General features: G+C 38.1%; 1 protein-coding gene across 1 annotated transcript in view; it reads left to right on the top strand.

Moving 5' to 3' along the window:
• Dhc98D (Dynein heavy chain at 89D) overlaps positions 1–12,808 on the top strand; it is a 971,787-nt gene that overhangs the window by 310,421 nt on the left and 648,558 nt on the right. The window contains exon 22 of the mRNA XM_090387912.1: positions 6,871–7,062. Within this exon, the coding sequence (XP_090244038.1) occupies positions 6,871–7,062 (192 nt within the window). The remainder of the gene's footprint in view (positions 1–6,870; positions 7,063–12,808) is intronic.

Here is a 12,808-nt window from a genome sequence, read left to right as displayed (position 1 = left end):
CGGATTCCCAGTTTGGCTTCAAAAAGGGTCATTCAACAGAGGAAGCAATTCTAGTATTAATTAACTACATAAATTCTTCTCCTGAGAAGTATGTACTGGCTGTTTTTGTTGATTTTGAAGGTGCTTTTGACTCTGTTTGGTGGGAGAGTGTGCTGGTGTCTCTGAGGGATTCTGGTTGTGATAGATATATTTATGGAGTTATCCGTTCTTACTTCAGTGATCGGCTTGTGAGAGTTTGTGCAAAACACCTTATGTTTGATAAGTATGTTAACAGGGGATGTCCACAGGGTTCTGTCCTTGGGCCGATATTCTGGAACTCGGTTCTTGATCAATGGCTAAACAGATTGCAGGTTCCTCAGTGTTTGCAGGTGGCTTATGCGGATGACTTGGTTCTGGGAGTGGCTGGGGATTCTAGAGCCATATTGGAGCTGAAAATTCAGGAAATTTTGAACAATCTCTCAGAGTGGGCTGTGTTGAACAAATTAAAGATCTCATCTAAGAAAACCAGGATGATGGTATTTAAAAAGCACTTTGATTACAAGCGCCCGCCCAGAGTACTGTTGAATGGAAGGCAGGTTCCTTTTGTGTCTAGTATTAAGCATTTGGGTTTGATTTTGGATGACCGGCTGGGTTTTCATCTGCACGTGTCACATTTGAGGGATAAACTAAAGAAATTTACTTCTTTCGTGATGCGTATTTCCAGGAAAGAGTGGGGTCTTAATAAACGCACGATGCTATTATACTACAAGACCATTTTCTTGCCGATTGTCGCATATGCTGCGGGAGTTTGGATGAATGCTGTGATCACGGTCAAAATTAAAAATCAACTTATGTCGCTGCAGAGATCTATGTTGCTAGCATTGCTGTATGCTCCTCGGACTGTCTCGACGGTTGCACTGCAGGTGATCGCAGGTGCTCTTCCAGTTGATTTATATGTATTGTACCGTGGTATGTTATATGCACTAAGAAAAGGAATTTCGGCTCAGTGCCTGGGCATCTCTATTGACCTGACTGCCAACATTAAAGAGGAAAAAGTCAGAATTTGGAACTCCCTCATTGCCATGTGGAGGATTCGATGGAGCTCTTCTGCATTTGGCGAGACAACAAGAAGAATTATTCCAGCGGCGGATTTTGCTATGTCAAAGACAGTGTCTTCTTGGTTTTGTCCTACGATGTTTACAAGTTATATATTGACCGGACACGGATCTTTTCGTGACAAACTATTTTCAAAAGGATTGGAGCCTGATCCGTGGTGTTCTTGTGGTGATGCAGAAACTTGGACGCACGTGTTGTTTGTTTGTCCTTTTTATGGATCAGAGCGTCGTCGACTTTTCGACGAGGTTTTTCCCTTTACTGAGGATAACGTGGAGATCCTTTTACAAGATGCATCTAGCTTCCGGGCTCTGCAGAGATTTGCTGCCGCTGTGTTTGCCAGAAGAACAATCATAAGGAACTTTTCAGATCTAGAGTTGGCAGCATATGTGAATCATGCATGATTGCATCTGGGTTCGGGTGCTTCAGTCTGGGAAGCTATTTGTCCGGTCTGTGGCTCCTGAACATGTACCACTACGGTGGTTTTTTATTATTTTTTTTTTTTTGTTTTTTTTTTTTTTTTTTTTTTCCTTGGTTCTCGGGTTTGGGCGGCCTGAGACCAGGGATGTTGGCACCCAACAGTATTGCACTTCCTCTGTTGGGTGCAGGTTAGTGCCTTGCACTTCAGTATACAATAGTAGAGACAGGTCCGGCTCCACGTGCCCAGGGTCGGGCATCAGCCTACAGCTGAAGATATCAGCTGTTTCCTGATGGCAGAGTGACCTGACATAAACAACATACTAAGTTCATAAACATTTCTTTAATACAAGTTTAACCTTTCCTATACAAAATTTGACTATTTTTCTTTAGATATAATTAGTGTAATTTATATCTAAAAATGCTCTTGTTTTGAATATTCAATTTCTTAGCTATGTTTCAGGCCCACTTTACAGTTATCTGTTTTATTTAAAGAATTAGGTGGAGATGGGCATATGCCTGGGAACCACCCCGACACAGTATACACACACACACACACACACACACAGACCCTGTACGTTTAACGACATAAATGTTATTCCTGACATTATGAGCAGAACTTTACTAAAACTTCTGCTAAAGTATTCCTATGTTCGGCATTTAACTTTAATTTGTTACTGGTAAGTAACACAGTGAGATCTCCAACATTTTTGTTTTTAATATTAGAAATAACGAAATCACCCCAGGTGAACTGAATATTAACTACCTGACCCTCCTCGTTTTCATTCCAAAGAAAATTCGGTTCTCCTCGAGTTTTAACAATTTCCGCCAAGCTGCGCCTATATTCCCTGTATTCTTTTGTGTTTCCTACTACATTTAACCATTCTTTCCCTTCGTATTTCCTCGTTTGTATGCCATCTGAATCCGAATCAGACCCGGAAAGTGTTTTGCAATCTTTCTTACCGCCTGACAAAATTGATAAATCTTCCCCCTCTATTTGTTTTATTTTAGTCTCTTCTTGAATTTCCTCTGTTCCCCCTTTTGCTCTTTTAGTTTTACCGCATATTTCTTCCTTCTCCCCCCGTTTATGTACATTTCGTACTGTATTTTCCGCTTCCATATCCTCTACTAGTTCTACGTTTTCCGAGTGTGTTGGCGATATATCGTACTCTATTGTAAACGTTGGTGTGATTTCTTTAATCTGCGTCTCACCCCTCTGTGCTCGTATAGTTTCCTCACTCTTAGCGTTAGACATATCTCTTGGTGGCTCGCTCGCTTCCTGCTGTCCTCCCCCACCAGCAACTCTTTCGGCAAAGGTGCGTTCCGGGCATTGAATGAATTTATGCGTGGAAGCTCCGCATTTTTTACAATTATTAAGGCAGTTGGCCGTAATATGACCGGTGCCATTACAATTAAAACAACGTGATTTTTGGCAGTCTGCTCCCAAATGGTCTTTACCTCCACACCTCAAACAAACTTTTTGAACTCCTGGGTAATTTATTAGTAACCTATGACCCATCAAATCGATGATGTTTGGCACGGGCGTTTTCATGTCCATATGTATTCGCACCGTACCTGTTTCCACCCCTGGCCATTCCTCATATTCTTTTCTATGAATCTTAACCACCTTACCAAACTTGTTAAAAAAACTCTCGACAGGACCATTAGACATTTCTACCGGAAATCTGTCAATAGTAACCACTTTGCGTATATTACCAATTTGCACAGGTTTGATCATTACGTTTCTAATAGAAAACCCTTTCAAGACCTTTTCTCTTGCCTCTATAGTTTTCAAGACCAACTGATATTTCTGCCTCGGTAAAGGAGTTAATCCTTTTATCTCGTGAACCGAAACAACCTGAGTCACTCCTTGCATGACCTCTCTAATTGGACAAACCTCTATAGTCTGAAACTCCACTGTTCTTTCTCTAAAGAAGAACTGTGCCATAATTAATCTCGGTTCCTTAAGGAAAAATGAAAAAATCCCGTGTCCTGCCTGACACCAGCAAAACGAGAAAAAAAATATCTAACTTGGCAGAAATAAATTTCACAAAATGTAAAACAAAAGAAAATCAAACACTTACTACCCTCCGAAAGGAGGTTCCCCACAAAGGGGGTAACCTAAACTGAAAGGACCGCCGCTAACCTCTTGATACGATCGGACGCTTTCCTCAACCTTCAGAACGAGTAGAACCCCAACGAACGAAACAATTCACAAACTAGCCTCTAGACAGCACCGTTTCAGGGCTATTTGGCCCTTCTTCAGTGAGTGGGTAGGTACCCAAGTGATGCAATGATGGCAAAAACAGTTATGAAGTATAACTCCACAATATGAGAGATGCGTGATGGTGTATGATGTATTTAGACTAAGGCGCATTTAGGGCTAGAGCCTCAAGCTGCGAACAAATTTAGACTATGTATATAAAGTGCTTAGCATCATAATACACAGCCATTTCTGAATAAACAGAAAATTTTTTAAGGTGGCATCGTTTTAGGTTATATCTCATATTGTGAATACCTTCACAACGAGTTGCCATGATATTGCACTACTTCGAATAAGTAACGCTTCACCTAAGGAGAAGACTAATGTTACTTATTCTCAGATAGGTACCACCACCCAGACAGCACCGTTTCAGGGCATCAGGCATCTCTCATATTGTGGAGTTATACTTCATAACTGTTTTTGCCATCATTGCATCACTTGGGTACCTACCCACTCACTGAAGAAGGGCCAAATAGCCCTGAAACGGTGCTGTCTGGGTGGTGGTACCTATCTGAGAATAAGTAACATTAGTCTTCTCCTTAGGTGAAGCGGAACTTATTCGAAGTAGTGCAATATCATGGCAACTCGTTGTGAAGGTATTCACAATATGAGATATAACCTAAAACGATGCCACCTTAAAAAATTTTCTGTTTATTCAGAAATGGCTGTGTATTATGATGCTAAGCACTTTATATACATACCAATTGTTTTTAATCAAAAACCCTGTGTCATAACAATATTGTTTAATCTTGGTGTTTTACATTATTTTAAAGTATTTTACCCTCAGAAAATGGCTGCAAGAGAAAAGAGGCTGAGTTACACTATCGGATATAAACTAGACGTAATAGATCATGCTAAAAACATGGTAACAGAGCTTCAGAAAGGTTTTTTGGCCACAGCCTATAGAAAAATTATACACATCTGGCAGAAGCAAGAAAAAGAACTTCAAGCTGCTAAAAAAAAAAGTAAACACAACCTTCATTGTCCCGCCCCACATTGGCCAGAACTTGAAGAAGAAGATGTAAAAAAGTGGGTAGTAGGTGAAAGGAATTTAGGAAGAAGTGTTTCTACCAAAATGATTATGCATAAGGCCAGGATATTAGCAGAAGGACGAGGAATTCTGAATTTTTCTGGAACAGAAGGTTGGTGTTACCTATTCATGCAAAGGCATGGTTTATGCATGCATAAACCATGGCAATGCATGCAAAAACATTAGTTGCACAAAAATTACCAGCAGATTATGAAACAAAAATACTGGAATTCCATAAATTTGTAATAAAGGCACAAAAATGAACTTCTTTTAAACTTGGCCAAATAGGAAATATTGACAAGGTCCCACTAATTTTTGATGCATCATCCAACAAAACTGTGAATATCAAAGGTTCTAAAATAGTGTCAATAAAAACCACCAGGCATGAGAAAACACATTACACAGTAGTTTTGGCCTGCTGTGCTGATGGCACAAAACTACTACCATTTTTAATATTTAAAAGGAAAACTCCACCTAAGGAAAAAATTCCAGGAGGTGTATTTGTTCATGTTCATCCAAAGGAATGGATAGATGAATCTGTAATGAATTTATGGCTCCAAAAATATGGGCAAGGTATCCTGGGTCTCTTAAGGTAACCTCTCTTCTCATTTGGGACCAGTTCAGAGCCCATAGAACTGAGGTCATTAAAAAGAGGGTGAGGGAACTGAATACCCTGATAGTTGTCATTCCTGGTGGACTAACAAGCCAATTGCAGCCTTTGGATGTGTCCATTTAAGCAAAATATGAGAGAACAGTGGAAAAAATGGATGAGAGAACCTGATATGATCTCCCAACCAGAGGAAGAATGAAGAGGCCCACCAGAAATATAAGTGGTAAAATAATCATAAAGTCTCTCAAGAAGACTGGAATTAGTATTACCCTTGATGGCACTGAAGGCACTGCATTATTTGAAGACAGTGATAATAACATTAGTGAAGAAGAGTTTTTGGGATTTGAAGGCAATGATTTTTTAGGCTTTCAAAATGACTGAACTTTCCCTTTGCAGAACACTGTTTTTATACCAATCCCTCACTGTCTTTTTGTTCATTTTCAATTTTAGTGGTAGTATGCTTCATATAAAATATTTTTTAATGTTGCTAAGATTCTTTTATTTCTCCTTCAAATTGCTGTATTGGTAAATTAATAATAATAATTAAATAATGTATTATTATATAGTATTAGTATTTTTCATGCTGTTCTGATTACATGTTTAGAATAAGCTGTTTTCTACTATACACATTACAATAAATATTAAATGCCTAAATACACTAAAACTTTTTTTCCTTAATTTTCCTTTATAAAATGGGGGAGCGTTCTATATGCTGATGTGTCTTATATGCCATCAAATACTGTAATTTTAAATTCGCTTTTGAACTCTACCCTCTGTTATTGCTAAAATGATTCCATGGGAAATGTTAAGTGTATTTTTCAGTTCAGACACTTTAATTCTTCACTTTTCTAAATCTAAATTTTTTTCTTAAACAGTTGGTAGTTGTTTCTGAATTGATTACTTCAAATGGCTGACCAACCTTTGGTCATCCTCAACTGACTCACATCCTCTCTTTAACTCTACTGACCATCTTGCAATGGTAGCATATCTGGGCAACACTTCTCCAAACACTGCAGTCATTCTTTCATGGATTTCTTTAGGTATTTCTGCCCTCTTTGGTCAAAGATTTGATTACTGAATAATGCTCAATTTACTGGATATTCATTCTTCTTCCACCTGCCAACATAAAAAAAATTTAATTTCATTAACTGACATACAATTTTTTTTCATGTTATTTTATAAGATATTAAGCTTTAAAAATAACCTATTCTGTAATTTATTAAATTAAAATGTCATAAGAGTTTCCTCTATCTTTCTCCATAGGATTGCTTCTCTTCTAAACTCTCCAAATTCGACTTCTTTTTACTTTGTTTACACTCTGTTCGAAATTAAATTTTTTGTTATTTTTTCATCAGTAATCTTCTTCCCTTTCATTTTAGATCTACCAAAGTTGTGAGGAATTATTTTTTCTTTTCTTTTTATTTTTTTCTTTTTTTTTATTTATTTTTTTTTTTTAAGGACATGGTGCTGATGAGAGCATTACGGGATATGAATCTTCCAAAATTTGTCTTTGAAGATGTCCCTCTCTTTTTGGGACTTATTACGGATTTATTTCCTGGCTTAGACTGTCCTAGAGTGACTTATGAAGATTTTGGTGCAGCTGTAGAGGAATGCCTAAAGCAAGACAAATATATAGTTCTTCCTGTTCAGGTAAGTTCATTAAGATCTGAAAAATCAACATATGTTTTAAGACATGAACTGCATTTAATAATAAATTTCATGCCAGCATTACAGCTTTTCTTTTTGACTTGATTATGCTCCTTCTTTATCTCACTGTTGTAATATAGCCTTTATTCAACTTTTTTTGCAGAAAAATAGGAAACCTAGAAACTTAATCAAGAACTCAATCAAGATATTAAAAAAAAAAAAAAGCTTTTGATTGTTTGAAGATAATAACACTCTCAAAACTTACATTGAGATTATTATGTTTATTTCTGAATTGGAATTATTTGCATAATGGAGTGAAATATTTCATGGTATTTTCTTACTACTTTCAAATTTAAAATTTGAAAATTTTAAATTTTTCTTTCAAAATTTAAAAATTCTTTCAAATTTTTCTCTTTCAAATTTAGTAATAAACGTCTCTTCAGTGACAGCTGTCTTTGCAATATCACTGTCACAAAAGATTACTTTGATCATAAGAACTTTTTTAACAGTGATATCGTGAAGACAGCTGTCACTGAAGAAGTGGTAAGAAAATACCATGGAACATTTAATTTCATTATTTACATATTTCCAATTTGGAAATAAACATAATAATACCAATGTAGGTTTTTAGTGCTTTTTTATCTTCAAACAACACAGCTTACCTACGCACTATGCTGCTCAAAGAATATGTTAGGTTATACTTTAGAGCTCTTTCTGATGAAAATTTGAAAATTCTCTTGGTAGTCATAGCTAGTCATCAGGGCCAGTGTTTTAAATCCTGCGAGTTAATATATAATGTGTATGTTTTTTAGTTAAATTTAATTTCAAGCTCACATTTTGACATCACACTGTCTATGCTAGTGTTGATGTGACTAACCCATGTCTATCCCTTTGAGGCCTCCACAGAGTTCTGTGTCATACAAACTGAGTACACAATGCAGAGATGGGGGAACCCCCCCAGTACTGTCAGACAGCTAACACATTTTACAGTTGTCTATCCCTTGGCCAAGATCATTTAGAAAATCAGAAACAACAGTGGTCCCAGAATTGCTCTTTAGGAGACTTCAATTTTAATATTAGTCTGATCATTCATTAGCTGGATGTAGGAAATAATTTCAACATTTTTTATATTTTAGGAAATCATTTGACATGAGATTGCAGGGAAAGAGGCTGAGGTTTATGATTAATGACTACCCTTTGGATCTGGCTAACATTAGAAGTAATGTCCACCAAAGGTTGCTTCTGGAATAAATGTGGTTCTGATATTCTTAAATGACATTACCGAAGAGATAGAAGATATGATGTCAAAATTTTCAGGTGATAAATAAAGATTGGGAGAGTGGGTAATGATTGTCACCAAGTTGTGCTACTCATTAACCATTCTGGATGACTTGGATAGGCTCCCTCTGAGGCTCCTTCAAAATGAGTTGGATAGGCTTCGAGGATGGTCAGAAAAGTGTCATCTCTTTAAATGCAGCAAAATACACCTTTCGCTTGTGGAATAGCATCCCCAGAATAACTCGTTTAGGAATCTATTAGCTTAGTGGAGTATTGTAAATTGATTAATTTTATTAAAATTTAATTGTTGATCAATTAAATGTAAATCATGCCTCAGACTAGAGCAGCAAAGAAACCGGCAAAAAGTAGCAGAAGTGCTGTGGCTTGGGGGAGAACCAAAGGGGACAGTTCTACTAGGAATCATGGCCCTAAAAAACCATGCAACTTGTGCAACATTTGTCAATCTTTTTGGAACAAGACATCATATATTCAAGGAAGATGTCTTTGTGTGAGTTCTGGTGTAAAGTGGGTGTAAGGAAATTAGATGCCAACATTCTGATGAACGTTTATGAGTGAGAGTTTGAAGAGTGGGGTAGATGCCCACAAAGGAATTAAAATGAGGAGAAGGGAGCATTAAGCTCTCACCTGCCTCACTCAATGATGGAGCTCAGACTTGTGCATCAGGCAAACATCAGGCACAGCGGCAAACTCCAAGGTAGAATCACTGACAATAACCACCATGTCCCACAAGAGGTGATTATTGTCAGTGATTCTGTGTTAGAGAAATGGGAAATATATTGTACAAGAAGGATAGGTGGAATAGGATCAGGGTATGTTTGTCAGGGGCAAAAGTAGATGACGTTGTAGAGCAGATATTATCTTTTAAGGGCACCAAAAGGTGTTATTGTTCTACACATTGGCACTAATGATATTAAAAGTAGGAAATCAGAGGACTTACTTCACAAGTACAGGGCAGTGTTCGAAAAAAGTTGGGAATTAGGGTTGAATTTGAAAGTGGCTGAAATTCTGTCCAGAGACAGTAGGACAGAGTACATATGGAGAGCCTTGTCAGTCAGTTTGGCTCTGAAGAGAGAATGTGCAAGGCTCGTGGGATAGAGAGACTGATTTTACAGGTATGGGATAAACTTAAATGGAAGGGATGCAAGAATATTTTCTGATGCTATCAAGGAAGTGATAGGCAGGTCACCAAACTACTAGCTTTGGGGGGGGGATACACAGACTGATAGATTAACCAGAGCTAGAGGTGAAGTTGATTCTTTCACAGCTGCATATTGAAAAATGCAGCTGCCTGGAAAGAAAAGTGTCAGGGGGTTTCAGGCTCTGTTGTGGGGCATCATGGAATAAATGAATTTATGGGCTGTGTAAGGGTAACTAAGAGTAAGAACATGTGCATGTATACTACTGCCAGAAGCATTGTAAATAAAGTTGATGAATTTGAAGTACTGATTTAGTGATCAAATGCAGACATTGTAGGGAGAGCATTTTTAGGGTAATGTTGAATTTAAATGTTGCATAGTACAATGGATACAGGAAGGACACACACAGGATAGGAATGGGGAGGGGTATTGCTCTTAGTTAAGAAACATGGGATTTACTTAAAGATTTAATTACCATCAGGGGTAAAGTTAAGGGTTTTTGCTTCCGTAAAGGCGAGTACAGTGGTCTCCGACAGTTTTTAAATTCTGTAAAGTGGTATCAACTGACGATGTTACCAACAGTAAATTCTAAGTGGGAAGCATTCAAGGAATTAATCGTGGATGCTACTAAAAGTTTCATACCTATTAAGAAATAAAGTTCAAGGTTTAGGCCTAAATGGTTGTCAAATGAATTAATGAGACTCGTAACAGAGAAGTAAAATGCATGGGATGCATATAAATTATCAAGCGACTCAGAAGCCTGTGACAGATATAAGTTAATCTGTAATCAGGTCACAAAGGAGGTTCGGCAGGCGAAGGCAGATTACGAGAAATCCTTGGCAAAAGATGCTAAGAAAAACAGCAAGGATTTCTTTACTTATATAAACTCTAAAAGGAAGGGGATGAATCTGATTGGTCCACTTGACATCAATGGTTCGACTGTTGATGATCCTGCTCAGATAGCAAACAAACTGAATGAGTATTTTGCATCTACATTCACACGTGAGGAATTATTAAGGTTTGAAAATGGCAGAAGGATATCAAATTGTAGCAGGATACTTAATGATTTTGTAATAACTGAGAGCAAAGTGGAAGAGAAACTGTTGAAGTTAAACATAAGAAAAGCACCTGGGGTGGATGGGATCTATCCAGTTATATTAAAGAAGGCGGCAAAGCAACTAAGCAAACCTTAAGCCATAATTATGAGAGCATCCTTGGACTCAGGGGAGGTTCCCACGGACTGGAGATGTGCAAATGTATCCCCAATTCACAAAGGGGGATCGAAGGGTGACACAAGTAATTACAGACCAGTTAGTTTAACTTCTGTTCTGGGTAAAATAATGGAGTCGCTGGTTAAAGATGCATTGCAGGATCATCTAGACAAGACTGCAGCAATAATTCAGACACAGCATGGGTTTGTTAAGGGAAAGTCTTGTCTGACAAATTTGATAGGATATTATGATGTGGTTACAAAGGAACTGGATGCAAAAAATAATTTTGATATCATATATTTGGATTTCAGGAAAGCTTTTGACACTGTGGCGCATGGAAGACTATTGTACAAATTGGAGCAGAATGGTATTAAGGGTAAGTTGCTACAATGGATAAAAGGATGGTTAAGTGCGAGAAGACAGAGGGTGGTAATCAATGGGTGCTGCTCTTCTTGGACTAATGTTATTAGTGGAGTCCCACATAGTTCGGTGTTGGGTCTACTGTTGTTTTGTATATTTATCAATGATATTGATGAAGGTATATCAGGCTTAATGTCGAAGTTTGCAGATGATACAAAGTTGGCAGGGTTGTTAATGATAGTAATGGCAGTGTGCTACTGCAACAGGATCTAGATAATTTGGGCAGATGGGCTAAGAAGTGGCAACTGAAGTTTAACCTTGACAAATGCAAAGTACTGCATATGGGTAGAAGTAACCCCAGAGAAACGTACCAACTGTGTGGTACTACACTTAAGGTGGTAGAAAATGAAAAAGACCTGGGAGTAATTGTGCAGGCAGATATGCAGTTTTCTGAGCAATGCAGACAGGCTGCCAGGGCAGGTCATGGGGTTTTGTCAATGATATATAGGAATTTTGCTAGCAGGGAAAAGGAGGTGATTATCCCTCTGTATAAGGCAATGGTCAGGCCACGCCTTGAGTACTGCGTACAGGTCTGGAGGCCTCATTTTAGGAAGTATGTAGATTTACTTGAGCGTGTACAGAGAAGGGCAACAAGATTGGTGAGGGGAATAAAGGGATCCTCTTACCAAGAGAGGCATAAGTTCTGCAAATTACAGTGGCTGGAGACTAGGCACCTGCGCGGTGATCCGATTGAGGTATATAAGACCTTGAATGGGTTGAGCACGCTGAATTCTGATGGGATCCTTCCACTTGTTTAGATTACGAACCTAAGGGGGCATAAATTCAAATTAAGAAAAGACAGATGTAGAATAGATGTGCGGAAATTTGCCTTTAGCCAGCGGGTGGTTAATTGCTGGAACAAACTTCCATCTGTCGTTGTGGAAGTTGATCGGTTGAATAAATTTAAGGAGGAACTGGACAGGCATTTGGAGGGAATGGTGTGATTTTTTTTTTTTTTTTTTTTTTTTTTTTTGGCTGATGCTACATAAGCTCATACACATGCTTTCTTGCATCACATGCCACTACTACTACTACAGTGATTCAGATGGTCATTATTTGTTTCATATTCCACATTTCTTTGCATTTTGCATTAAGTCTGTTTACTTCCTGATCTTATCCTCATAGGATTTCTGGAGGTTGCAGGTTTTGGGCACTGTTGTGTCGATCAGGTAGGCAGCCATTTCTTTCTTGTAAATGGGATAAAATCTTGTGCGGTATGGGATCACCTTATCCATTTTAATGGTGTTGTTCCATAGAGTTTTTAAGTAGGGGTTTATAGTGCTGCATGGGGTTCATGCTTGTAATATATGATTGATCAACTGGTATTTTTGTGCTATCTTCTGATATATTATCTTAGTGACCTGGTTGTGTCTATGAGTGTATGCCATCTGGGTGATGATAACCTTGCATCCCATGTTGATGTGCTGGATTGTTTCTGTGGTCAGGTGGAATTGTTGTCATATACCATCTGTTAGTCTGGGTCCTTAGCTGGTCTTAGATGACAAACATGTATCCTTCAGTCTCTGGAAACAGCTTCCTGCTCATAAGCCATGCATTTGAATCGATCTTATCTATGTAGCATTGATGGAAGTCATTGTGGTGTCTGCAATGGACTGTCTTCTTTGCCCATCTTTCTGTCTTTGTTTCTTCTGTTTGCATTTGGTCTCTTTGTTAAGGTTGAAT

This window comes from Mastigoproctus giganteus, chromosome 2, assembly GCF_048544385.1.
Source record: "Mastigoproctus giganteus isolate SK-2022 chromosome 2, ASM4854438v1, whole genome shotgun sequence".
Classification (NCBI taxonomy): Eukaryota; Metazoa; Arthropoda; class Arachnida; order Uropygi; family Thelyphonidae; genus Mastigoproctus; species Mastigoproctus giganteus.
This window is presented reverse-complemented; position numbering and strand designations above follow the sequence as displayed.